Genomic DNA, 27918 nt, shown 5'->3' with positions numbered 1-27918 from the left:
TAGATCTTGGCTATATTTTATCTTGGTCATTTTTCTTTTCAGTTTCCAGGTCATAACTCTACACCATTCCCCTGACAGTGTTACCAGCTGAAAGAGATGACCAGCATTTTCCAGCTCGTGTAACCAGGATTTACATGTCTTTTCATTTGTGAGATTCAGTTGAAAGTTAATTCAATCTTGGTGTATTTCTATCCTTAGTGTTAGTCCCACTGTTGTAAATTCTTAGAATCGTGGACATTCAGATGGATTTTGAAACACAGATTTTACTGTTTTAAAATTGGAAACATTATTTTATGAAATCAGATATTGGGTCTAATGTTTTTCACAGATAAAGAACATTTATTGACAAAGGTATAAATGGGTTAACATTTGAAATATTTCTGTTTTTTTTATGTGCTGAACACAAAGAATTAATATACTGTTTTTATCAAGATGTGGATGTTTATAAGACTATTGTGGATAGTGATTCTGTGGGGAGGATATGTGGAGGTGCTTTCATATGTCACAAAGAAAGATGCAGGTAAGTGAAAATCACACTTAAGATAAAATAAATGAAAATCATTTTTGTTTTAATTGTACACCATTATCCCCTTCCATCCCCACCTCCCCGAACAAAATGGTCATCTTCAAGGCTGGAGTGTCTGTCTTTTCTGGTTTTCTTCCGCATTTCCACCTCCAATCATTGTTCCTTTTAATTTTAACATCTGATAGGCAAACCAGTACCTCCATTAACAGAAATATTTGTATAAAATTCAGAGTATAAATTATTCTTTCTGAATTCTGTCATGAATTTATTTACACATGTTAGATAAAATTTGGATAAAACCGCGAAAATTATTACTTTATGAATTTTATGGAAATTTCAGGCTTGTTTCAGGCACAGTTAAGAATTTTCAGAACAGGTTCACAAATCTTTCATGCAGGAATTTTGCTTTCAGATAAAATACAGCCAAAAATGTAGGCAGAATCCACTCAAGTCAGTTAAAAATTCTGTCTTGTTTTTGGGGGCCCCGAGTGGCCAAGTGGTCTAAAGCGCTCTCCATTATGGATCACTGCCATCTCACCTCTGTCTGCATAGGTTTGAGTCTCAGATTCGGCTAAAGTGGGTATGTGAGAAAGCTTGCCGGTAGCTTCTCGTGGGTCGGTGGTTCTTTACGGGGTTTTCCCGGGTTCTTCCTCCACCATTAATACTGGCCGCCATGTATAGCCTATCATGTGCTGAAAAATGGTGTTAAACCCTACAACAACAGCAACAACTGTCTTGCTTTTGAGTAATGTGTACAGGTAGAATGGGTAGAATGCATCAGAACAGACTGAGAACAATAGAAAAATAACTGAAACGAGTTATTTTTCAACAAGAGATCCTTTGAAAATATTTTGGCTGAGTAAAGATCTGAGATCTTGTAATTAATTGAATTAATATTTGAAAAATAGATTAGAACCATGTTGCATTAAGATGGAGGTAATTTATTTTAATTAAATTAAAGTCAAAATCATATATTAGAAACCTGACCATGTTGCAAGAAAAAGTATACTTTTGGTTATGTTTTTAATGAAATTTAACATTTATTTTAAAATCATGTTACATCCCTGATCAGCCTCAACAGACTGAGAGCAAAAGAAAAATAACTGAAGTTGTTTTTGAGAAGCAGATTCTTTAAAAATAACTTGTCTGAGTAAAGATCTGAGATCTTTTAATTTAAGCTAATTGAGGTAATTAAAAACTCTACATTAATGTTTGAAGAAAAGATAGAAACTATACTGCAAGAAAAAGGAGATATTATTATTTTTTAAAGTTATGTTTATAATTTCATAAAATATATCTTAAAACTCTAGTCTAGAATGGCAATATTTTGTTTTTATGTCAGGTGAAATGTTCATATACAATACATTTCATGTGATTTTTTTGATTCCCCACGATTCATGGTGTGGGTGTGGATAGATTGGAGAGGATTGAGAAAAAACTGACAACCAACTCTCCGCTCAGCCTGACAGAGTTGCTGTGTCTTCTCATAGAGAATAGCTCTGCACACCATACTTTCTCACAGTCACATTTGATAACCAATGCAGAGTGGATATGGTCTGATAAATTGGGCATGGTTTTCTGTTTATGAATCCCTGCAGGCATACTTTATACAAGTTCATAGATTGATATGCACTGATTGATCTAAATCATTATCTCTTTTCAATTTGCTTGCATCACTCATTTTGTTATAATTTATGTATGTCTAAGATGCATGCAGCGAGAGAGAGCAATATTAAGATTTCATGTCTTTAATTTCAGCTGTACTTTTTTTATTAATTATGCAAGTAGCAGATTTTGTGTTTTCTTTAATCACAATTTATCACAGAAAGTCATCCTAAAATCATGTAAGTTTACATGCACAATTGTTGTGGATAGATACTCCTATGCGAACTAATCAACGTGGATAACAGAAGTCATCAATGTGTTTTTTTTTTCTTTGCCATGGACGTGTTAATTTCTTGTGCAAACTGAAAACGTTTTCTTTGCCATTTTTAGATTATGTTGACAGTAAACAATGTACATGGCAATAAGAGAAAGAGTGTTTCTTTCTTTTTTTGAATGAGCATTTTGTTGAGTCATACTGAATAACATAACAACAGGATGTTCCATTTATGGATTCTCATAAAAGAAAAAACAGTGATAGGAAAAAGAATGTGAACTAATCAGTACAGCATGTTTCAAATTTTATATTTATTTCTTTTTTGTTTTCCAATTCCTTGCATCAGTCAGATCACCCAAGCAAAGATTATATGATAATAATGACAGAGCTCAAAATAAGATGGACAATCATGGTCTTGCTCTGGACTACATACATCAATGTAAATTCAAACTATTATTATTAAAAATAAGACATACCACACTTGATCATTCAGTTCCCTTTATGTAGACCTATGTTGTATCAAAATTAATTCCTGCTTTTAATAGTTCATCTGTGAAACACAGTACCAATGGAAATTATAAGTAACCTATCTATTAAAAAGTTCAAAACTTACCTAAACTGGCATAAACATATTCTTCCTACATGTTCTAACACAGATGATTGGGTAGGCCATGTTCAGCCTGCTCCACTGGAGCCAAATATAACTTATGCCTTCATAACAGTATTTGTATTCCCTGATTACCAAACTTTCTTCAGTTTGTGGCCTCGTCATTCATACCAATTATAAAAGATGTTTCTGGCATAAAATGATTTCACGATTCTGCTTATGTTTTGAAGAAGTTTTCATCAATGTGAGCTTAAAAATTATACTAATCTGGTTATTAGGATTAAACTAAATTTAATTTGTTATGCTTGACATGTCAACAGTTTCAGGCATTAACATCAGAATTAAAATATGGAAATAATCTACCAATTATTAATCTGTACATACCCCGGCTGAAATCAGGAAAAGTTCATAATGGTAAGAAAAGTAATGCCATATTAGACATGACATGTGGCATGGAAAAGAAAGAAATGTCCTTACATTAGGTGCAAACGCATGACCTCGCGCTACAAAGTAAATGTTTGTGTGTGAATTTAAGCCACACACTTCATCCACTCAGTCATGGTAACTTTAGCTGTAAAGCAGTAAAGACATCATACAGAAACATGCCAAATACTATCCAAAGAAATTAGTTTACAATTTGTTTGTCTCCTAGCTGAACATGACAACAGTCACAAACAGGAAGTTTCATACTTTAATATCTGTATCAAAATAGTTATATGAAATGGATCTGTATTGAGAGTAGGTTATTAATCTACTATTTCCATATGATTTACTGTACAATATTTTTTATAATGATAACAATTTGCCTTCTATATAATCTCCCAGTAAACATATTAGCAAATAATAGGATACATGTGGAGACAATATATCCATGCACAATGCCCTAAATCTGATGGAAATAAAAATCTCCAAACATCTTGGAGTTTACCATTTTCTACATTATTATTACCATATAAGATGAGTTCAGATCACTTATGGTCAGTTTTCAAACTTTCATTGTTAATTGCAATACCATAATTGGGGCATTTAAATATGTGTCAAGTCTTACGGCTTCGTGTGATAGAAACGCACCTTTTCCAAGCTGAAATATACATCTGATCTTTTGATGCTAACCCATATCAATATTTTATAACAGTGTTCATTGCTATCTGCTAAAATCAAGTCTTTATTATTGAGAGACCATATCCTTTTCTAAAGTAGGGGTCAAATGCCTAAAAACAGTTGTCTTGCTTTGATTTGTAGTATAAACAGGCCTTATTCCATTCATTATTTTACTTGAAACAAAGTCATCATGTGATGAAATAACAAGATATGTTGATTGGAAAGGACAATCTTAAGTGCAGGGGTCAGAAACATGTGGCCTGTCAAGCCTTATCCTGTGGCCCGCAATATCATTGGAGTCACAAGGTGTCATGAGAGATACCAAAGGTGGTGCGCCCTTGGGCCATCAAAAGTGATCTCAGGGTAGCTCGAGTTTGAGACCCCTGATCTAGCCCTATAAATTAATGTTTAATTCCTTACAAAAAGGGACAGTACACTGTCAGATTTGTATTCGTTCAGAGTCATATATATTTAGCTTCATGACTGTGCCATTATTGACAGTCTAAGCTTGTGATTTGCGTTTCAGTGTAAATTCAGTGTTTTCTTTGGGTTCTTTTTAACAGCAGTCGTTGTCATTTGGAATTTAATTGTCTATATCTCAGAGGATTACTTTTCCTTTGTGACAGTATGATACATTTATGCTGTTAAGAGAGGTGTGTCTCTTGTCAAGACAGTGCATAAGTTTGTTTGTATTTCTAAATTTGAATAAATAAAAGCATAAAATTATTGTACAAGAAGTTGATCAACCTTTTTTCAATATATAAGTATTGAATGCAAGGAACATTAAAAATTATCTTTTTATTATCTAAATATATGATCAAAATAAAAATGACTGATTCTTTTGCAGGAAGAAAAATATGTGTTCGCAGAGGGAGAGGAGATCAGTTATTTTCAAAGGCAGATGTTAATCAGTGCAAAGAAGTGTTCTTGTATGCCAAAGATTTTGGTGTTCATATAGCAGCCACATGGAAATTGAAGAATGGTACCATCATCAGTGGCTTAACATTTTCTAATTATAGTGGAAGAATTAACATGACTATAAATGGAAATATCTGGCTTTTAGATGTAGAGGAACAGGATGCTGGAAAATATTCCCTTAAATGTGACACACAGAAGGAAGCGCTTGAAGTGGACTTAAATGTGCTTGGTGAGTTTTATGAAGTTGTTTGTCTATTCATTCAACCATTTATCCATCCTTATACAGCACATGTACATTACATACATACTTCATCTGTCCATTACCACATACATTCATTTTGCCTGTAATTTAGAACTCAGCGTGAACCCAGTGTTTTCTTTCATCAAACAGCATAAAAAATGGAAATAGTATGTTTATGAACATACATAACTTGGCTAGGGTTGCTGCAACTTGCATCTTGAAGCCAAATGAGTGTTATGAATAGATGTTAGTTCCCACTGATACATGATTGCATTTGGCATTGGTTGTTAGAGTTATTTCTTTGTTCATTTACTTGTCTGACCATCCATCCACTTTCTGTCATTTAAGTTTTCGTTAATGACAGTGTCTCTTGCAGTCTTTGCAGTGGTTTCGTACAGTTTTGTATGGTGATGCATCCTGGTGTGTACAACCCCAGCCACCAAAAACAGTGTACATTACAGTTCACCTAATTTGTTCTTTCTGCTGTCATCACAGTCATCATAGTGGAGCACTGAATTTGAGCTAGGCTAGCTAATGCCAGCATGTAGAAATCTTTAGCTCACGTATGGTATAACCCTGCATTTGTCATTATTTGTGTGAGATTCATTGTGCATTGTGCATCTGTCAGTAACTGTCATTTTAATATCAGTAATACATTATCTCTCATTATTGTGTAGCTTAGGGTTGTTCCATTTAAGCATACACGGTACCAAATAAAGGCTCTTTTTTAAAAATATATCTGGTTGCTCAGAGAGTTCATATGAAAATAACACAAAGTTCAAAATTGCATCTGTGGGTGACTATCCCATATTATAAGTGACTTTGCTGGGTGCCAAGTATATTTTCCTGGAACAGCCCTGACCTATTCTGGGACAGAATGACCCTTATCCATATAATAGAAATACATACTACCATGGATGAATTTCCAAAGCAAATTCTAGAAAGAATCCAGACCCAGTTTGCTGCCCAAGTCACCAGCACCATTGTGGTCTTTTTATCCCCCAGACATTACCATTTGTAGTGCTCTATTCACCAGTGTTTTGTTGAGATTTTGTCTTCGGCTCATATCAAAATGTTTATCATGCATTTATATGGGTTTTCCATAATTCTCAGATGTTTCCCTCTTAGTCCATTACTGCCTTACCCACCTGTCTTTCTTATACATGCTGCAGTGGGAAAAAACAGACATCTGTTCTGCTGCCTTGGGTCTGACAGGATGTGGAATCTCACCAAAAGCAGGTGGGCATATAAGAGAAGGAGGAAAAGGTCTCCCACCTGATCTCACTACTCCGGTTCCCTCCCTGGGTTCTCCACGAAGGAGTAACAGCACCCTCTTCAAGCCCAAAGGGCAGGAACCAATGTGCATTCCCTCCCCCATGAAGGATATGCAGCATCCTTTCCAAGCCATTAGCTTGATGGCTCTAGAAATTACACCATAGCCTCATTGAGGGAGAAGCATGTAGCCCTGATGCAACTGGCTGATCAGACCTCCTTGGAAAAGAAGAGCTATGATGAAACTAAGGAGCATCTGAGGCAGGGTCTTCTTACAGATCAGAGGTGCCTGATCGATAACCATTCAATGGCTGGCCACCAGTCAATTGGAACACAGTAGGTATTCTGTTAAGGATTAATTTGAGATGCAACCCTCTTCCCAGGATACTGCATGCAAACACCCAACAAGGGAAGGGGATCAGATTGGCATCTCCCTCTTCCATTAATCTCTCTGAATCACTATGGGATGTGGGGATAACTTTTTCAGGGAAGTGACATCCTTCCCTTACATGCTGCCATGGGCTTAAGAGGCCCAGGCTTCAAGGCAAGGTTGAAGTTGCAGATCAAGGCCTGGCAGCACCCCTTACACCATGGAGACTAAGAGGAAGAAAGAGGCAGGCCACCCAAGCACCCTAGGAAGGATGAAAGGCATCCTTATCCTCCTGTTGAGTCTGCAGTCAAGGATAGTCACCTCATTTGATGAGACAAGTTACTGAACAAGGCTTCCTTTAGGCCAAACACACTCTTGTGTATTTCTGGTTGCACTGGTTTTAAAATTAGAGTAGGAAGTTTTTTTTAAACATTATATATTTAATGGGATTTTTTTTACCATGGGGGAAAAAGTGTTAGGGTCAGCAGTGAAAAACAGGGATGGTCAGCCAGCCGGAAGTGCACCATTTTTTTTTATCTGGCCTTGCCATAAGGTCTCCACTGCACCAAAGAGACACATCATGCTTACATTAATTAGAGACTGCTCTGGCAGTCTAGGTGGTTAGAGAATCTGTCTCAGATGTGGGAGCTTATGGGTTTGAACCCTAACTGAATCATACCAAAGACTTACAAATGGTACTAGCAGCTGCCTCGCTTATCACTCAGCATTAAGAGGTTACTGTAAATACTGGTCAGCCTTATGTCAGGGTAATGTGACTGGGTGGGATATGATGCTTCAGGTCTGCAGCATCATGCCCCAATATTAGACATCACTAAACTGCCACACTGCAGACATTGTTGTGATATGACTAAAATTGTTAAAACAACATTAAAATTCCAAACAGTCCCCCAATCATACACACCAAAAAGACATGGGGTCACCTGCATCCCTTTGATGGGAACATGATGAAGACATCCTTAGACATGTATTTGGATGCTTTTGTTTTCTGGGACACAGAAAATCACTTAAGCAGGAAGTCCTATATATGCACACAACAGTTGGGCAGCAAAGTCAAAGACTTGCCAGTCTACATTCAACCAGCTGGTGAATAGGAAAATGTGTTGATCAATTGATCATGTTAGCTGTACTGATGTTTACAATGGCAGAATTCATTGGCTGAAAGACCCCTAAATATGCATGTTATTTATTATTAGAGTACATAAAAGAACATATATGGCATCAAATTCAAAGACTTCAGCTTGCTGCTGATGGAAAAATGTGCTGCTATTTACAGTGACTGAATTCAGAGGCAGAAAAATGTGGTCATTAAAAGATGACAGCAGATGAACAAAATTTAGATTTCATTATTGTTTTTCTTTCAGAGTGTACCAGAATAAATAGTGCATGTGACCTCAAAATCAAGAGATGTTGAGATTTAGACAAAATGTCATTTGCAAATTTGGATAAGTATTCTCGGGTTAAAGGGCAAATTGATGAGGATTGTAATGAGATTCAGAAGAGTGCTAAAGTTCTTAGAACTGATAGTTTGAATGGAACAATAGCCAAGTGTAAGAAATTGTGAGATGCCTGGCTTAGTGTTTGAAATAAGACCTTTCCTTGGATTGACAAAATCCAGTCTCACTCTGATGGACGAACAAGAGCTATATGTCAGTGGCATAAAGAATGTGAAAATTAAACTAAATGGCAACCACTGGTTCTTCTCATCTGGACATATATGCACTTACAATATGCTCAACATGCTTTTGGGAAGGGACTGCAACTCATGGACTCATAGTTTTATAATCCTAATAAGACCTCTGATCCTGACAGGATCACAGTATCTGGAGTCAGACACAGAACAGGCTAAGGTGGCTGTTTCCATTTTTACCTGTCACCTGCCCCTCTCACCTGTCTCTACTCTGCCAGAGGAGGAAGAAGAGATCTGGTCATTTGACAAGGTGGTAAATGAAGTTCACCATCATATGCCCTGGGAATTGTGTCCCAAGTGCACATCCTTTGAGGACACAAAAGTTCTCACCAGTGTGGAGCACTTCTTTGGGGCTACCACCCAACCAGGTCTGTTGTTCCTCCACTTGGCTTTGGTCAGGGAGCTTCCGCAAAGGTTTACCAAGGGTTGGTAGCTTGCCAGGCAACATATGTTGTGGTCAGTTCCCACATTAAGGGATACAGTGAGACCTGTGGTATCTCCATCTACCTACAGTGTTCACACCCCTGCATGGCCTCCTAAAACTCCTAACTTGGATGCTGTGGTATCAAAAGTGGGTATCACTTTGGGGACTTAGCCCTGCCTCCCCATCAGGTCAATGGGGACTATGAAACTTAAGACTAGGTCACTGCTACCATAGCCTCAAGCTGAACTGTTCTTGGCAGCCTAATATGATCATACTGTAGCATTAGAAAGTTCTGTATTTTAAAGGGGAAAATCTTTGCAGCATATTACCAGGTAGACACAAATTAACAAGCTAGAATATTGGATACTTTTTAAAAGTATATTCAATTTTCACTAAAAGGAAATCAGGGAACAGACAGTTAAAAAAATATTACGTTCATTAGAAGTGTTGAAAAATCATATATTGTTTCATGCTAACATAATCATACCTTGGCAGATGAATATCAGGTAATTTGGTGTTGAATCTACACAATTTTGAGCACTAAATTAGTGTATCATCCATTTCCAATATTCAACTAGTTTTTTCTAATACATATCTGTCATTATGGAAATGGGAAGGTGTCTGCTTTCTTGTCATATTTTCCTTATAATCAATCATTTCACCTTAATAGGCCCAAAAGGTGAACTGCTTTAGTCTTGCATTGATTACATGACCATACCCCCATTCCATTTTGATTCAGCGCAATGCAGTGATAAAGTAAAATGTCAACTTTTGTGTCAGTTGTTACTTCTAAGAGGGAGGTGGAAAGATAGAAAAACAAGTCTTATACATGTGTTATGTAATCAGTTTTGGTATTAATTTAATGATCATAAACACAGCTGTCATGGGTATTTAAGTCTCAGGAATGAAGACATTTATAGGGAACAGCAACTTCCTATTATTTTAAAAAAATAAAGAAATAGATGTTAATTTTCAGGTTTTTTTTCAGTTACATTGAATACTCAAATCTTTTATCTGTTCCATGTTTGAAAATATAGTGATTAAATTATTTTCTTTTGATGGTCCTGTCTTACCATTAAAATGTTGGAAACAAATGCTTATTTGGTCATTGTTGACATATATAAAGTTTGGTCTCACATTTTTGCATCGTTGAATCCATACTTTTCATATGCATTTCTCAGCCGGAAAACAATGCATTGAAACTAAATTTCTCTCAATTATTTTTCCATGATAATTCTTGCAAATGCAACAATATCTTTCATGCAGTGGCGTATCTCTTTATGATTACTTAACTTGTTGTAATGACACTATGTTCATAATCACTTGTACTTATTGCCCAAAAGCACTGCCTAATTATATACATATGCTAAAATATTCTAAATCAAGGGCAGATAACAATACTGTAAAGGCCTATACATGGCAACCATTATAACTGGTGAAGGAAGAAGCTGAGAAAACCCAAGTAAGAACCACCGATCCACAGGAAACTGTTTTCAAGCTTTCTCACATATCCATATTGGTTGAGTCCGAGACATGAAATGATGAACCCATATGGACAGAGGTGAGATGTCATTGATTGGTAAAGGTGAGCTCAATTGACCACTCTGCCACCTGAAGCACCTAGTAAAGAGTTCATCAGTTTAATATTACCAGCTTCCAAGCTTTCTTTTGAACACAATGTTACTAAGTGTTTTGTTCTATAAGTATTATTGTAAAGCAGCTATTCTTCTCTTTGGAAAATAATGAAAGTAATTGTGATCTGCTTTACAGAAAAATTGACAGAGGAACAGCAGATCCAAGAGTGCTTGAACGGTCATCCACATTTTACAGAAATACACTCAGGTAAAATTTATTAGTTGATTTACCGTATTATCTTTTCTTTCTCCATGAATTTGTTCAGTTTTTAGCTCTACTGGTCATAGACAAGAACTTATGGGATGGTTTTCTTCTCTGTCTTCCTTTGTTCACTATCATTCCATCCATTGGCGCAAGATTGTTATCGTCACTTCTTCTAAACTACATGGAGGATTGCCACATGAGTTCATCCCATGGTCTAGTTGGGGCTAAATGAAAATTGTGCCGCTCTGATATCCAATATAGCTGCAACAGTGGCCATTGTTAAAATCTTGTTTTTGCTACTTGTCTTGATTGGATGGCCATATCAGTATTGAGTTTTCATCAAAAGACTTCTTGTGAGGTCTTTTGGTCTTAAATGAAAATGTGTCCAATCTGAAGGTCATTATAGCTGCCACAGCAGCCATCATTAAAATCTTGTTATTACTACTCCTGAATGAAATATCATATTGACATGAGGTATTTGGCAAAAGACTTCTTACAATATCTAGTTGGTTCTAAATGAAAATGGTACTGGTTTGAGGTCTAATATGGTTACCACACTGGCCATCTTGTAAATCTTTTTATCGATGCTCTTCCTCAGTGGAAAGTCATACTGACGTGGGGTTTATGATGTCTGGCTTGTTCTAAAAAATGGTGCTGATCTGATTTCTAATATGGTTTCCACAATGGCTAGCTGGAAAATCCTGTTTTCACTACTCCTGAATGTCTTTGAATGAATGATCATTACGGCATGGGGTTTTCACTCAAAGATTTTTTGATCACCTCATGTTGGTCTGAAATTAAAGTGGTACTCATATGTTGTCCAATATAAGCATCATGGTGGCCATCTTGAAAATCTTGTTATTGCTACTCCTCTTAAATAAAAATGGCTCACCCTCAATACGGCCACAATAATGGCTGTCTTGAAAATGTTGTTGTCTTTACTTCTCCCAAATCGATGGTATATCAGCATGGTGTTCCACCAATAGACTTCTTATGATACCTTGTTGGTCCTAAATTAAAATGGTTCCAGTGATATAAACATTATGGCTGCCATGACATTTGTTTTGAAAATGTTGTCACTGAATGGATAGTCATATTGACAAGGGATTTTCACCAAAAGACTTCTAATGATGTCTGCTTGGTCCTAATTGAAAATGGTATCAATCTAAAAGCCAGTATGTCCATCACAGCAGCTAATTTGAAACTTTTGTTATTGAGATGGCTTCATCAGCAGTTACAAGGATGAAATGGTATTGAATTCCTTGAAATTCTTTTCACCTCTAGAGCATCAATCCCTTCTAGGGACTCTTGTTTTACTGTCCAAGAATCCATCTCTTTGCTTCACTATAAATGAATTATGTACAGTATTGAACTGTACTAATTTATGAAGAGATAATTAAAATTTCTTTTTGTTTCTTTCTTTTCTTACCATTGAAAAGTTTTAAAGTGGACTATGCCATAGATGATTCTAATAATACAATTTGGGCCCCTATCCTTAAAAATGGGAATTTATCATCATGCACTAAAGATGCTGTTGTATTACGAAGATAACTTCTGGTAAGGAAAAAAGGTATAATTACAGTTCTGAGCTAGTAAGACAGTAATGAATGGAATGAGGAAAAGTTCTGGCAGGCAAAATTTAGTAAATTTTAGTTGGCATATAAAATAAAAATTCTGGAGCCACCATTGTAACTTGGGAAAATGTGTCCCAATTAATATATCAGATCTTAAGCCATATTCATTCAAATTCTTAATCAGGGGCCCCGAGTGGCCGAGTGGTCTAAAGCGCTCACCGTTACGGATCATTGCCATCTCACCTCTATCTGCGTGAGTTCGAGTCTCAGGCTCGGCTAATGTGGGTACGTGAGAAAGCCTGCCAATAGCTTCTCGTGGGTCGGTGGTTCTTCCCGGGGTTTTCCAGGGTTCTTCCTCCACCAATTATACTGGCCGCCATGTATAGCCTATCTTGTGCTGAAAAATGGCATTAAACCATACAACAACAACAACAACAAATTCTTAATCAAGTTGCTTGCAAACTGTACCATTTTTGACATACAGTATGCAAGGAGTCCCCCACCACCTGCCTTCCTGTTTCTGCAAGCAGGTTTGTCATATTGATCAATGCAGAGAAAATTATTAGTCAGATTTTCAGCCAACTTTGTTTCTGAGATGCCGATCAAATGTACATTGTTATCTGGAGAAGTCAACTTGATTTTTACCTGATCAACTGTCCCTATGACTTGATATTTATATGACCGATATTGACACCTTTTCCTAAAATTCCTAACTGTAACATTTACAGGATTGCAGTAATTTTTTTCTCTAGAACATATGTTTTCATTAACATATAGTTATCGGGAAATTAAATCAACAAGCTGATCGTCAGCACCCATACATTGATTTTAAGGTTAACAGTCGTAACTTGTTTTTTTTTTTGTGCTGGAGTGGTTTGTAAGCATGATAACAAACAACAGTTGAAGATTGGGTGCATAAGTTCACCAGTCAAGCAAACATTTTGTGAATTTGCATCCCTGGGAAGCAGTGATGTTTATGAAATCCCACAAATTAATTCAGAGTTGAGCATATAAAAATGCACTCTGTGCAGTATAAAATTTTCATGAAACTGTTAATATAAACAGAACAAATACGAATCTAAGTAAGGTAAAAAGGAATGATGCTTATTTCATCAAAATACCTCTGTCCATTCCAAAGTACATGTATGCATGTATAGGTTGTTTAAAGCTGATGCTAGGAAATCCCATTAATTATTTGTTAAAGACAAACTTGTGTACCAGATGGGTTATGCAATTGCTGCCTTTCCTTCACATTGGTGCATGCATAAACTTTGGTCCATTTCAAGAAGATGAGTATATGGTCAAGCATGTCTGGGCAGAAAATTAGGATCTTTTCAACTTCAAGCCAGCACTGGCACAAATATGCAAAGTGAATGGCAGAATAAAGAGAGTGAAGAATGTGTTTCTGGCTAAATGGTGAACATTCATCCTAAAATGATATAAGATGCTTTGTTAGCTGTGTATTACGATGACTAATATTACATTGGACAAATGTTGGAAGTGCCCCATACCTGATCTGGCACTCATACAGTTTTCATGCCAGATGAAAACCAAAACCGATCTTTTCAAATTGCCAACCAGTGATGACATTACTGAGGTTAAGTCGTGTTTTGTGTTAGATTAAAACTTTAATGTACAACCAGTTTCAAGCGATGGCCGAACTTGGAAAGTTGAAAATATTGGACACATTGGCCAGCAATACAGCAGAATAAAAATCTCAAGCTAAAACTTTGTTAAGGCTGTTACTTTTCTAATTATTTTAAACAAAGCAGTCTTTTATGGCATTTACAATTGTTTCTACTGTTTGAAGTGTACATTATCTTCAAAACATTAGTTGTAGTGAAAGATTTTGATATTTTGTCAATGTTTTTTGCATTGTAAGCTATCTTTGCTTTGTCATGATTATATTTGCTTTATTACTTATGTATACATTACGGTTCTATTATGCTCCATTTTAGTGCAAAAGCTATCAAAATCAGTTACTAATTGATGAATTTGTAAACTTTTGAAAATTGTTGTTTTTGTCATGTTTGCCTTTTTTCAGATATTGCTTCTGCTGTAAAACCTACTTTCACATTAATGTTGACACTCTTCGTATATTGCATGAAGTCTTCATATAATACCCTGCATTTTGGTATAAGAATTGTTAAAATCCATTAATATTAATAAATAAAAAGTTGTGACCTTTTGAAACCTGTCATTTTTGCATCTTTTTTCATACATTCAAATTTGTGCCCTTTTTCCAGATTTCTTTGATCTGGTACGGCAATATTTTCATACCCATTGGCCCAGAAAAAAATTGGGCTTTGTTTTCAGAAGTTTTTTTTCACAGGAACATACTTGAACTTGCATTTAAATGTCACAGTCTTATTATAACAAGGTTGCAGAGTAATGGAAAAGCTCAGTTTCTGGCTTTTCCAGCAAGGCCACCCTCTATAGTTTTACTGTTTTAAAGTGAATCTAATAAAAAGGATTTTTTGTGTATGATTGTAGTGCTTGCATTTCTTGAATAACAAGGAACTTGTCTAGCTTTGCAGTAAAAGCCACTGTTGTATAGCTTCAGATTATTTTTTTGCTCATCCAAAGTTGATGGTAATTGCATTTTCATTGGGGATTCCAAAGTCCCTCAAAAACTTTGAAAGGTCATATCTTGAAAAGTATTTGACCAATATACATGATATTTTCAACATTTTATTTTCATATTACGGTCTTAAGGATGGTAACAACAGCTTGGTGCTTTTAATTATATTTGCTGATATCCTAAATGTTCTTGGAAAGCATTATTAATAGATATGACCTGTTCCAGGTAATGCATAATACTGTACAAGTTAAACAGGATTAAAGAAACTATAAAAAAGAAGAAATTCTGCTTAAATAGGCTACAACTAAGCCAGCATACAAAACATGAGTGAATAAATTAATATCTACAGCAGATACTCATTTCACAAATAAGTTTGCATAATAGTGGGTATTTCTATTCAGTTTTAAAAGATATGATGGATGTCCAGGAGAAATTAACTTCAACTGCAGTATGCAAAACACATTTTTCCCACCAGCACGTACTAACTGGCTTTACTGTGTATAACTCTGCAGTGGCATCTAACCTTGGATTATCATTACTTTTAGTTATTGTTTAGCAGTCCACAGTTTGTTCATGTAAAACCAAACTTAGCTTTGATTCTCAAAGATTCGGTGGTGCTTGAATGATTATGGCAATAATTTCATTAGCTTCACATTGTTGGATTAGTTGATAAGCCAAAGTACACAATTAATTCATGTTCTTTGGAACAAAATGTTTTATTTGAATTCATACCAACTCCTTAAAAAGAATTATCTGGTTAAATTGTGACAAGTTTGTAACTAAACTTAATAAAACAATATTTACTTCACATGTCAGAAAACTTGTTTGCAGTAGGTGTCATGTGGACTGGCAGAATGTAATCAGTACCAGCACAAGTTGTATCTGCATGAACTAAAAATGATAAAAGTGTGTCTCCTACTGAAAATATTAGGGTGATTATGCTTTTTCATCACATTCACTTGCTTATTTTGAAATATTAAACTTTCAAGATGACTAAACCAGCAATCTTAATAATATCTGTTTTAACTGTTGGCAAAAGAAAACAGCATCATGTACTTAGTCAAGATTCGTATACAAACAGTAATGATATGTTAAATGTAAACACTTGTCTGGTCCTGAGAAAATGTGTCACAAGGACATATATATTTTTGGTGCAGAAGTAATATGCAGAGGCTAGACATGATGTTGTGTTTTGTTGTTGTTGTTCTAGGGTTTAATGCCATTTTTCAGCACAAGATAGGCTATTCATGGCGGCCAGTATAACTGGTGGAGGAAGAACCAGGGAAAACCCAGGGAAGAACCACCGACCCACGAGAAGCCACTTGCAGGCTTTTCCATGTACCCATGCTAGCCAATGTTGTGTTCTGGATGACACTACAGTATCTATATTTCATTGTGTTCGAACATGTTAAACAAGAATTTAAAACTGACTGGGGAAATGACTAAGACAAGAAAAAAGAATCATTACAGTATTTCTTGTAGTTTTTATTTTATTAAGTGAACAAAGTCCACACAGTCACATTACATATTGCTTCATTGCTTTCTTTCATTACATATGAACCCACCAATATCTCTGGTTTCTTTTCGTTTTGCTTAAAGCTGAATCAAACTCTCACTAGCTATCTCTCAGCCATATTTATGAAAATCACTGTTATCATCAAACTTTTCATATTTTGTTAAGCACCTATATATTTGCATGGGATTCCTTTGCTTGGAAATGTATTTTCATCTTTTGCAATGCCTGTTTGTCAATATATTTTAGTTGGCAAGTGTTATATTAAAAGACATTGAATATTAAAAGGCACTGTATGCAAATTAAAAAAGCAAGCTGCACTGTCTTATGAGGCTGAGCTGATGGGTAAGCACATGGGACCCAGTGGATGTCCACCATTGCATAATTATATTTGCATACATGTCAGCTTTTCAAAAGCCAAATAGGGAGATTGAATACAAAAATAGGGAGATTGGGAACTAAAGTCGGGAGGTGTTTTGTGGCATTTTTAATCCCTTTATTCACTAAATATTAACCGATCTGGGTTCATTACGCGTGAAATTGTCAAAGGATGCACTGTTTCTCCCCGTGACATAACCTTATTTTAACCCAGAATGTGCCCTCTGTGCATATTCTAGTCAGCTATGGCCAGACTGCACAATAGCTAAAGGCTAGTCTTGAGTAAACAAGATAGCCAGTGTGACTAATTAACAGGTAATTCTTATCATTCCAATTATTTTGTGACATAATTATAAGAAACCCTGTTCTACAGTGTGTGTTATGTAAACACCAGCAATTGGTTGGCAAATAAACAATGCCTTATTTAACTGGCAGTACCTAAATATGCAGTATGAAGCTACCGTATGTGTGGCTGCTATCCCACGTTTTATATCCTACCTTATTTCCTTATTCTCAACTTGAAAGGCATTTAATATTGTTTACTAATAACATATTTATTTGAATTAGATTTTTGAGGGTACATAAGCTGTGTTTCTTCGTTCCTTATTTTAATTTAATGATGGTAATTTAATGCTTGTATATATGGTACTGTAATGCCACATGTTCATTGTGTAAATTTCTTTTGTGGGATGGAAATGGATATGCTACAGAATCACAGTGATCATTCTTAGGATTGAAACTAATTGCTGACAATTTTATTGTTGTAATTTATTTTTTGTTGTGTTTTATTTTCTGATTTTAGTTGTAGGGTTAAAAAGATTCATAACTTACGTGAACAATGTTTGAACTTAACATATTTACTCAAGAAAAAATCTTTGTATTGTAGTGTGATAATAATTATTTCATCACAACAATATTCATGGGACAAAGAACATGGCTTCAGTGGACTGCATAAGATATATGTATTGATGTTGGATTTTTTTAGGAGAAATGAAAATCTGCAGACATAAATTAATAATCAGGAGTTCTCTGCAAAAGCCAGGAGATATGAAATTGGGAGGTAGGCATGGAACGACCCTAAAAATCAGGAGCTTTTTCTCCCGGCATGAGAGTTGATAGGTATGATGTTGCAGCTACTTTCCAATGGGGGCAACAAAACTTAATCCATCCACTACAAGCCATGATGTGTACATCCATGATGACCACAGTATCTGGTCTGTGACGGACAAAAGTGTGGGCACAACAATTTAGAGTGTGGAAATGTGGATTTTCTGTAATGTGTGATGGGAAAGTGGTTGTTTCCAATACAAAATAATACAATGATATATGTTCAGAGCATAGTGTTCTCTTTTAATAAACAGCAGTTATATTTCATTGTTTTCCCTACAAAATCATATACATGTATTTTGTTTATTTTGGCCTTGTCCCATCTTTTATCCAGGACAAAAGATGAATTTGATGAGAAAGAAAACATATTTGATTGGCTTGAAACATTGGTTGAATGGAGAATATACAGGAATGGAAGTAATTTGTAATTAAAATTTTGATTTTGTTGTTGTAGGGTTTAACACCATTTTTCAGCACATGATAGGCTATACATGGAGGTCAGTATTAATGGTGGAGGAAGAACCCGGGAAGTCTCGGAAAGAACCATCGACCCTTGAGAAGCTACTGGCAAGCTTTCTCACATACCCACAATTAAAATTTGAAATGTTCACATGATTGTATGATACATTTGGTCTCAGTTTGAAGCATGCAGCCTTTTTATTTGAGAAATGTTATATACGATTCAATGAAATAATAAGTCCATACAATACAAACATTTTTTTTTCAGAAACCATGTATTCCATGAACGCAACACAGCTATGGAAAAAGTTTACAGAAGGTACTTTTGTTGTAAATTTAGTTCCTTTTTTTTCACTTATAGTTTCTTTTGTGTGTGTTTGGGAGCTTTGTTACATTAATTCATATGTTTTCAGATATTTTCATGATTGGAAGTAATTTTAACTCAGATTAAGTGCTAAAAGAATAGTTGTAACCATAGCTTATCAGGTCAATGGAATAATGACCTAAATTCATCTTTAAAAATTTTTCATTTAATGTTTACCAGAGTTAATAAAACATACTGAGATTCTGTACTGGATACTGGAGAGTATTTGTTTATTGATTTTTAACAGCATTTCAAAAGGAAAGACTATTTCTGCAGCCACTTTAAATATTTTCAATACAACCATGATTTATTATGATGCTGGAATAATGATACAAATTCAACAACACGAGATTTCTCATTTAACTTCTATTATAGTTGAAGAAAAATGTACTGAGATGCTAAGTACTGCTGAGAATTGGTTGATATGTGTTTGACAGCATCTGAGCTATTGAAAGACAATTTCCACAGACACCATGGGTTTAGGTGCCTAAGATCCAATGACCAATAATGACATTCAATCTGGTTTGGTCGTGGCTGTTTGATAGACATTGAAAATGCTATTGTGTATCCGGTATTAGTAATGTAATAAGCATCCTGTATAATTTTTTCTTAAATATTATCACTTTAAATAGTTTTAAAAAATAACAAACAAGCAATTTTGCAACTTCTTAGGCCTAGTTCTTACTGATCCATAGATTCATGAGTGCAACAAAATAATGGGATATGTTACATTCAGTTCTAATTGGTGCTTGTTGTTTTTTCGTGCCCAGAGTAAAACAATAACCACCTGTCAGAACTACCTGTAGCTTATTCACTGCGTGACACACCAGAAGTACTGGTATCCAAATTCAGTCTAAATATATACAAAACAACAGATAAACTTTGTCCTAAAGTGGCTATGATTTTAAATCATTCACTTGGAGCAAGTTTGGAATGTATCCTTTTATGCTGATTTTTTGTAATCAGTGACTGTATATGCTGACATGATAACACAGATCGGCACAAACTCGGAAAGGTGCAGATTACAAACTGCATGAATCATAGTTATTGTGTTAATGTGTAAAAGAGGTGTGGGTATCGTCAATAATTTTTCTTTTGCAGTTGAAGAAATTAATGTCTGTGGCAGTTGTTTTGCAACTGCAGGAAGTTCAATCTAATGGATTTGGTTGTTAGTCTTCTCTGCTCCCATACTTTGATTTGTTTTAGGTAAGATTTTCCTCGCAAGGGGATATTACACTGTTTCTTCTGTTTTGAACAGAACAACTTCATGCCTTCCAGATTTAAGCATAAACTTGAAATTGGTTATAAAATGTTTTAAAAGTATTCATCCAATGTAAAACCAAGGACATGGTGACCAAGATGAGTTCAGCACCAGAGCAAATGGATCTGCCTGAAATGACACATAAGGTTGAATATAAATCACTTAGCTTGTCTGTTTAAAAGTATTTGCAAGTGTTCCTCTTCCATTTATTCCCATAGTTGCCTGGCTTATCCTTTTTACAAAAGCTTGGTCCAGTATAATGGATAATGGTTATGTCCTTCCTATCATAAAAGGTGCATACCAGCTTTTGTTTTGAGATTTTCCTCCTCTTGCAGATTTTCTTGGACAGAAGGGGGGTAATCTAGTTGTCAATCTTTCCTCCCTAAATTGGTTTCTTCAGGAAGATTCTTTCAAGTTTGAGACCAGAATATGTACCATCATATCCCTATTTTTCTTTCTCACAGGAAGTACCTCTTATATTGCTTGGATGGGGAGGTTTTCACATTTTGCACTGTGCCATTCAGCATAGCCTCTGTGTCCAGAGCATTTACCCAGGTTCATGAGAATAGTCCACTTAAGGTCATTGGGTAACCGAATCCTGATATATTTTGATGATTAGTTGATCCACAGTGTCTGGCTAGAGTTCCTCAGACTAGATCCATCTCACTGTTTGTTCCGTATTGACCAGTTTTGGTCTTTTACCAAACCTAAAGATATCGGAGCTTACTCCATCATAGGATTTCATCTGTGTCGGAACGAATTTCCTCACAAATAAGATTAGTTTTTGTCCCTTGGGACAGAGTAGACAAGTTGTTGACCATTTTGGAGGTGCTGAGAAAAAGGACCACATTATTGGCTTATCTTTTTCTTTATGTAGGGATATAAGGACTCCACAGTGAACCTGGTTTCTTTAGGTAGACTGGACTTTTGTCCTCTCCAGTTTGTCATGCTTTTGAATTAGAAATTGCACAGGGACCTTCTAAATGCCCTGATTGCTCCATGTCTTTATTTCCACTATGATGTTGGAGTTGAAATGTAGACCAGTCCAGAGTCCTCATGCATACCCCAGAACCCCATTCCTATCTCTTCAGACATGTAACATTCAGGATGGGGTTTTCATCTGCAGCCGTAGCGACTGATTCTTCAGGGTTCGTGGTCCCAGGAAAAATCTGTAGTTCACATGAACAATTTGGAGTTGAGGGCAGTGTTCAGCTGCTTCAGTTCATCCACAAACAAGTCTGATGAACTAAAACCTAAAGTCTACTACATGAGTGTAGGTGGTTTGTTTACAGAGTAGTTCTTAATACACTATACAATTTATAGGCACGTGTGTCATGCACATGAGTGCAATATCAAGGCGGTCAGTGTCATAGAATACTGCATGATTCTGACAGTGTAAAGTTAATGAAGAAAAAAGTAGTACATAATAACTACAGTTCTAAACATGTGCATAAGATGAGCAGCTTGGATCTTTGAAGATCAAAAGTCATCCTTGAATCATTTGCTTTTCTTTTTAGGGATTAGTCATTCCACAACCATGTCAGATTCAAGGAAAGAGGTTACAAAAGGTACTGTTTATGTAAATAAAGCTTGTTACCTTTTCCTATTCAGCATTAACAAACTTGAAAGAGAGTGTGTGTTTGTGTGAGTGATGCAAAAAACTACAGACTGAATTAAATATTTTCACAGCATGATGTATTTTCTTTTATCAGTCAGTCTATTTCAAGTATTTTCCTTTAAAAACATTTAACTTATTTTTGCCTTACATAAGATCAAAACCTTTGGCATCAAGAAAAGATAAATTGGTGAGAAGGATCATGATTGATTTGAAATATTGTTTGCACTGGTGTAAATTGAGATTGGTAGTATGTTTTAAGCAAAACTTGAAATGTTCACATATGATTGGATACATTTGGTTACAACTTGAAGCATGCAGCATATTGGTCTGAGAATATTACATACCATACCAGGAAGTAAAAAGTAAATGCAGTATCAACTTTGTTTCTTTTAAGAACCAGTCAGCACTAAATTGAAAATAGTTAATATAAGGTATTTTTGTTGTTCTATTTTCACTTGTCTTTTTAACATTGTTTTTACATTAATTTGTTTATTTTGGTTTGATTTTGTGGTTTATCATGTAATCAATGACCCACAGGAAGCTCCTGACAAACTTTCTCACTTTAGTTTCTTGAATTTCAGAAGTCTTAATGATTGAAGTAATTTGTTATGCAGTTAAGTGACTAAAGAATATTTACAACCATGGTTTAATATGATGGAATAATGATCTAAATTCGTTTACCCAACATTTCTTATTTAGCGTCTATTATAGTTGAAGAAAACTTACTGGGATAATAAATACTGCTTTGAATTGGCTGATATGTGTTTAACAGCATCTGAACCCTTGAAAGCCAATTTCCCCAGACACCATAGGGTAAGGTGCCTTATTCAGGGACCAACCAGGGGAATCAACCTTGTTTGGTCTTGGCTGATTGACAGACGTTTAATGAATGGGTAGAGAGTGCTTTCTCTAAAATCTGTTACATTAACAGAATGGAGAGCTAAACAGCAAAATTAATAATAATAATTATAATAAAATTTGCAAAATAATAACGATAATAATGATAATAATAATAATAATGATGATGATAATATTAATACTCCAAGGATTGAATATTGTTTTCCCATTTTTCAGCTGCCCATTTTTTTACTCATTTTATTTATTTAGTTTATGAAAACATGTATCATTGTTAGTTGTTCAGTACATATGTCTACAGTAATAAGCATGAAGCACTTTTAAGAGAAAGGCAATATGTATCTGTGAATAAAGAAAAGAGTCCATAGGGTATTCGCTTTGTTTCTTTCAGGAATCAAGCATGACACCACCACAGCCCAGAGACAGAAGGATGATACGGAAGGTACTTTTATCATAAATAAAACTCATGTGCATTATCTGATTTGCTTATATTTATGTAAATGGTGAAAAGTATTATTGCTGAATTTTTTCTTTCACAACAGTTTGTCTTATGTCAGATTCCTTCATCATTGAAACTGCTGTTCATTAGGAATTATGTTTAAAAAATATTTTGATTATTTCCTACCAGGATGGTGCACTCTGTCCATAGAAGATTTCATATTGAACATTTACTAAAATCAAAAACTTCATGGGATGCTAAATACACCCCTCTCTCGATAACTTGTGCACAACTTGATTAAAAAGCAGACCACACTATAAGCGAGGGCACAAGTTACAGAGGGACCTCCATAAAAGTATGAAGTGATACCATCCTTGCTAGACATTGAGAAAACTGAGCGGTCAAGTGAACTGAATGTTTAATGGCCAAATACTTGTTTTAAAATCACATTGGGAATAATTGTCAATAAAGCACTTTCTCTAAATAAGTTATTCATTTTTATGTAAAAATTACCTTTATTTTCAAGATGTACAACTGATGAGAGACTGTCAAAATTATTCCAACTGGTTTCAACAGCCTTCATTTGTACGTGAAAACATTTTGTATTACATGACTGCTTTATGTTGTTGTTGAGTAGTCTGGTTCCCTGACCTTTATATGCCTTGCTTTGCTCTCTACCCTTGTGGAATGTTATGCAAGGAGCATACTAAGCAGGGAACCAGGCTACTTATTTTTTCAAATTCACGATCAAACAAGGTTCCTTTTATTTAAAAAAACGGAACACTAATTTCATGAAACAGCTGTCATAGTTGAAAGTAAATTTTTTATATTATTCTGTAACAAAATGTTTATGCCATGATTTCTTTGCAAGCAATAGTGTAACTCCTTCTCATAAGTGAGGAAATCTCCAAGTGCCAATTCAGGAAATACATTTTAGCTACAAAGTCTGAAACTAGCTTTTCATTAATAAAACGTATCTGTGAAACAGAATTTTATGTAAATCATGTGTTCATTTCGCTTAGTTGTCATGCTGTCGTTGATCACATTTGTGAATGAGATGCCAATTTAAGGTTGTTTAATTATGTTATTTTCTCCCAAAAAATTATAACAGTGATTGATTGATTGCTTGAAATGAGTTGACCTGACACTAGACTGGGGCCGCTAGCTTTGACTCTGGTTGGATTTGCATACCTTTTACTTTTCACCTAGTCCACCATCTTTATTTGATAAGAAAATACAAAATTAACATGGTAATACAAGAGGTCAGCTCTTAATTTAGTGCAACAATGCAACAAATACTTACACAAATTAGGTATCAAAATACTGTCAGCACTTAATTAGGTTCTCACAGAAACACCTGTGACATTGCTGCTACAGTAGAGTGACATATTTCATGTTTGAATACAACAGGGCACATTGTATTTATGATTTGTGAATAAAGAAAAGAGTCCATAGGGTATTCGCTTTGTTTCTTTCAGGAATCAAGCATGACACCACCACAGCCCAGAGACAGAAGGATGATACGGAAGGTACTTTTATCATAAATAAAACTCATGTACATTATCTGATTTGCTTATATTTTATGTAAATGGTGAACAGTATTATTGCTGAATTTTTTCTTTCACAACAGTTTGTCTTATATCAGTTTCCTTCGTCATTGAAACTGCTGTTCATTAGGAAATATGTTTAAAAAATATTTTGATTATTTCCTACCAGGATGGTGCACTCTGTCCATAGAAGATTTCATATTGAACATTTACTAAAATCAAAAACTTCATGGGATGCTAAATATACACTTCTCTCAATAACTTGCGCACAACTTGATTAAAAAGCAGACCACACTATAAGTGACGGCACAAGTTACAGAGGGACCTCCATAACAGTATGAAATGATACCATCCTTGCTAGACATTGAGAAAACTGTGAGAGGGGAGTGAACTGAATGTTTAATGGCCAAATACTTGTTTTAAAATCACATTGGGAATAATTGTCAATAAAGCACTTTCTCTAAAGAAGTTATTCGTTTTTATGTAAAAATTACCTTTATTTTCAATATGTCCAACCGATCAGTGATTGTTAAAATTATTCCAGCTGGTTTCAACAGTCTTCATGTGTACGCAAAAACATTTTGTATTACATGACTGCTTTATGTTGTTGTCGAGTAGTCTGGTTCCCTGATCCTTATATTCCTTGCTCTGCTCTCTACTCTTGTGGTATGTTACTCCAGGAACATACTAGGCAGGGAACCCGACTAGTTATTGATTCAAATTCACAATCAAACAAGATTCCTTTTATTAAACAAATGGAACACTTAGTTCATGAAACAGCCGTCATAGGTAAAGTCATTATTTTATATTATTCTGTAACAAAATATTTATGCCATGATTTCTTTGCAAGCAATAGTGAAACTCCTTCTCATCAGTGAGGAAATCTCCAAGTGCCAATTCAGAAAATACAAATTAACTACAAATTCTGAAAATATCTTTTCATTAATAAAACGTATCTGTGAAACAGAATTTTATGTTATCAAGTGTTCATTTTACTTAGTTGTCATGCTGTTGTTGATCACATTTGTGAATGAGTATGCCAATTTAAGGTAGTTTAATTATGTTATTTTCTCCCAAAAAATTGTAACAGTGTTTGATTGCTTGAATGAGTTGACCTGACACTAGACTGGGGCCGCTAGCTTTGACTCTGGTTGGATTTGCATACCTTTTAACTTTTCAATAGTCCACCACCTTTATTTGATAATAAAAGACATAATTAACATGGTAATACAAGAGGTCAGCTTTTAATTCAGTGCATTAATGCAACAAATACTTACACAAATTAGGTATCAAAACACTGTCAGCACTTAATTAGGTTCTCACAGAAACACCTGTGGACATTGCTGCTACAGTACAGTGACATATTTCATGTTTGAATACAACAGGGCACATTGTATTTATGATCTTTACACTTAAACCAATCTTAAAATTATGACTAAAAGACGCATTTCATTTCATAAAAAAAAACAAACGTGTTTCATTGGTATTTATTTATTAAAGAGCTGCCTCAAGCAGACATTAGTGACAGTTTCATTAATCAGAATTTCCTTGCATACTCTAGTTTACCAAGAATATTGTTTGGAAAGAAACAAACTACATGCTTTCTTATTAAAAGTTGATAATTTCATAATGTTGATTCAAATTTCCTGATCGTATCAACCATTTTCGATGATAAAGTGAATGATGTATCAAGATTTCAGCTACCAATTTTGATAGAGATTTTCTTCATGTTCAACAATTAGGGGCCACATTTTTGGTACTTTCTAGTATAAAAAAATGGGATCCACGACTAAAAGTGGGGTCACAAGTTATCAGGACGTGAGTTATTGAGGGAGTTGTGTATGGCCAAGAGTTGTTGTAGGATTTACTGTAGGATTGATGGTTGGTATTTGACAACATATCAGCACACAAAATACAATTCTATGCAGTCTGTGTGCAAGCAAGAATTTTGACTGAACATTATCTCTTTAAATAGTTAACAAAATAGCAAACAAGCAATACCCAGCTTCTAAGTCCTAGTTCTTACTGACTCATAGATTCATAAGTGCAATAAAATATGGATGCATTTTAGAAATTCTGGAAATGAACAACAAAGTTTTAAGCCATAAAACCATCACAGAAATATAGCGTTTTTACCCATAGGTCTGGCTGAACTTTGGTCTATGAACTTGGCAGTTTTTTGACAAGATTTTAGATTTAAAAGAATGATATTTTTATCTATCCACCCAAAATTTACATACTTATATAAAAAACTATATCATGACCAATAGTAATTCTTGATGTAATATTATATCAAGAAATCCACATTGCCATGAAATTACCTTGCAGTTTGAAGAAGAAAAAAAATATTACTTGAGCAAACTTGAGTAGTTCATGTATGATCCAGAATAGTACACATGCGGAAAATAGATTTGGTTTTATTTACTGGAGAATAAATTCTAGACTTGGGATTCTGTGTTCATTTTTGTTGATGTTTCATTTGACATTGTGCTATAAACTTTTTGAACATAATAGAAAATGATGTTGGAGCATACAGTGTGTTGCAACAAGGGGATTCAGGGCATATGTTTATCAGTATTTATCTGTAGATGATCGGCCTATAGCTCAGAAATTCTATAAATTTTCATTTACTGCATATCCATTAACACAGAATGGAATCATGTGAAGTTTACTTGCTGCATGAACAAAACAAAAGCTAAATGTGACCAGTATATTTTGATTGTTCCTAAATTGATACCATGGATGCAATATTTGCTTTTTTTGGTGATTTAAGAAAATTAATAATGGCCTTATTTTACAGCATTCATGTGCTTACAGTGATGAGCATTAATAATTGCATATCATCTTTTTCTGCTTCTAAATATTTACCATATTCTGGAAGAAATAAATATGCATAAATATATGCACAACAGAATTATAATATCCTTTCATTTTTGGTTACTGTAATTGTTAATTAAATGTCATATTTCTTTTCCGGGCCATAAGTGGGACTTGAAAATAGGATTAGTTTTCACTGACCAACGGGATCACCATAATACATTTCTTTTAATGCTGTCTAAATTTCACTGATCCTGCTAAAATCAAATGAAAGCCAGTTCAGTTTCTAATTCCACATATATTATCCCTCAGCTCAAAACAATAACAAGACTCATTGAGAGTTAAAGTTCATATTCATTTTATGTATCTGATTCATTTCCATCAGTCTCTGTTTCTTGGATCAGCCGCATGCCATAGCTTGATGGCATCTCTTGGTGTTTTAATCCTTAATGTCTGGTGAGTTAAGGAACATCATCATCATTGTGATATTCGGGATGATTTATAAAAGCTTTTACAACCA

At 34.9% G+C, this 27918-nt stretch overlaps 1 protein-coding gene across 2 annotated transcripts in view; it reads left to right on the top strand.

The window, feature by feature from the left end:
- Positions 1 to 27918, top strand: part of LOC149793186 (uncharacterized) — a 105645-nt gene that overhangs the window by 8236 nt on the left and 69491 nt on the right. Inside the window, exons 2-8 of one of the 2 annotated variants that reach the window (XM_089967139.1) lie at positions 43 to 520; positions 4961 to 5260; positions 10817 to 10888; positions 18766 to 18816; positions 21640 to 21690; positions 22987 to 23037; positions 24513 to 24563. In XM_089967139.1, the coding sequence (XP_089823265.1) occupies positions 433 to 520; positions 4961 to 5260; positions 10817 to 10888; positions 18766 to 18816; positions 21640 to 21690; positions 22987 to 23037; positions 24513 to 24563 (664 nt within the window). In that variant the 5' untranslated portion in view covers positions 43 to 432. Of the gene's footprint in view, positions 1 to 42; positions 525 to 4960; positions 5261 to 10816; positions 10889 to 18765; positions 18817 to 21639; positions 21691 to 22986; positions 23038 to 24512; positions 24564 to 27918 lie in introns of both variants that reach the window. The other variant, XM_089967140.1, reaches the window with a different exon arrangement.

This window comes from Sinohyriopsis cumingii, chromosome 8 (genome assembly GCF_028554795.1).
Source record: "Sinohyriopsis cumingii isolate HCF-2022 chromosome 8, ASM2855479v2, whole genome shotgun sequence".
Taxonomy (NCBI): Eukaryota; Metazoa; Mollusca; class Bivalvia; order Unionida; family Unionidae; genus Sinohyriopsis; species Sinohyriopsis cumingii.
Note: the sequence above shows the minus strand (reverse complement) of the source record. Positions and strands in the feature narration are given on the sequence as shown.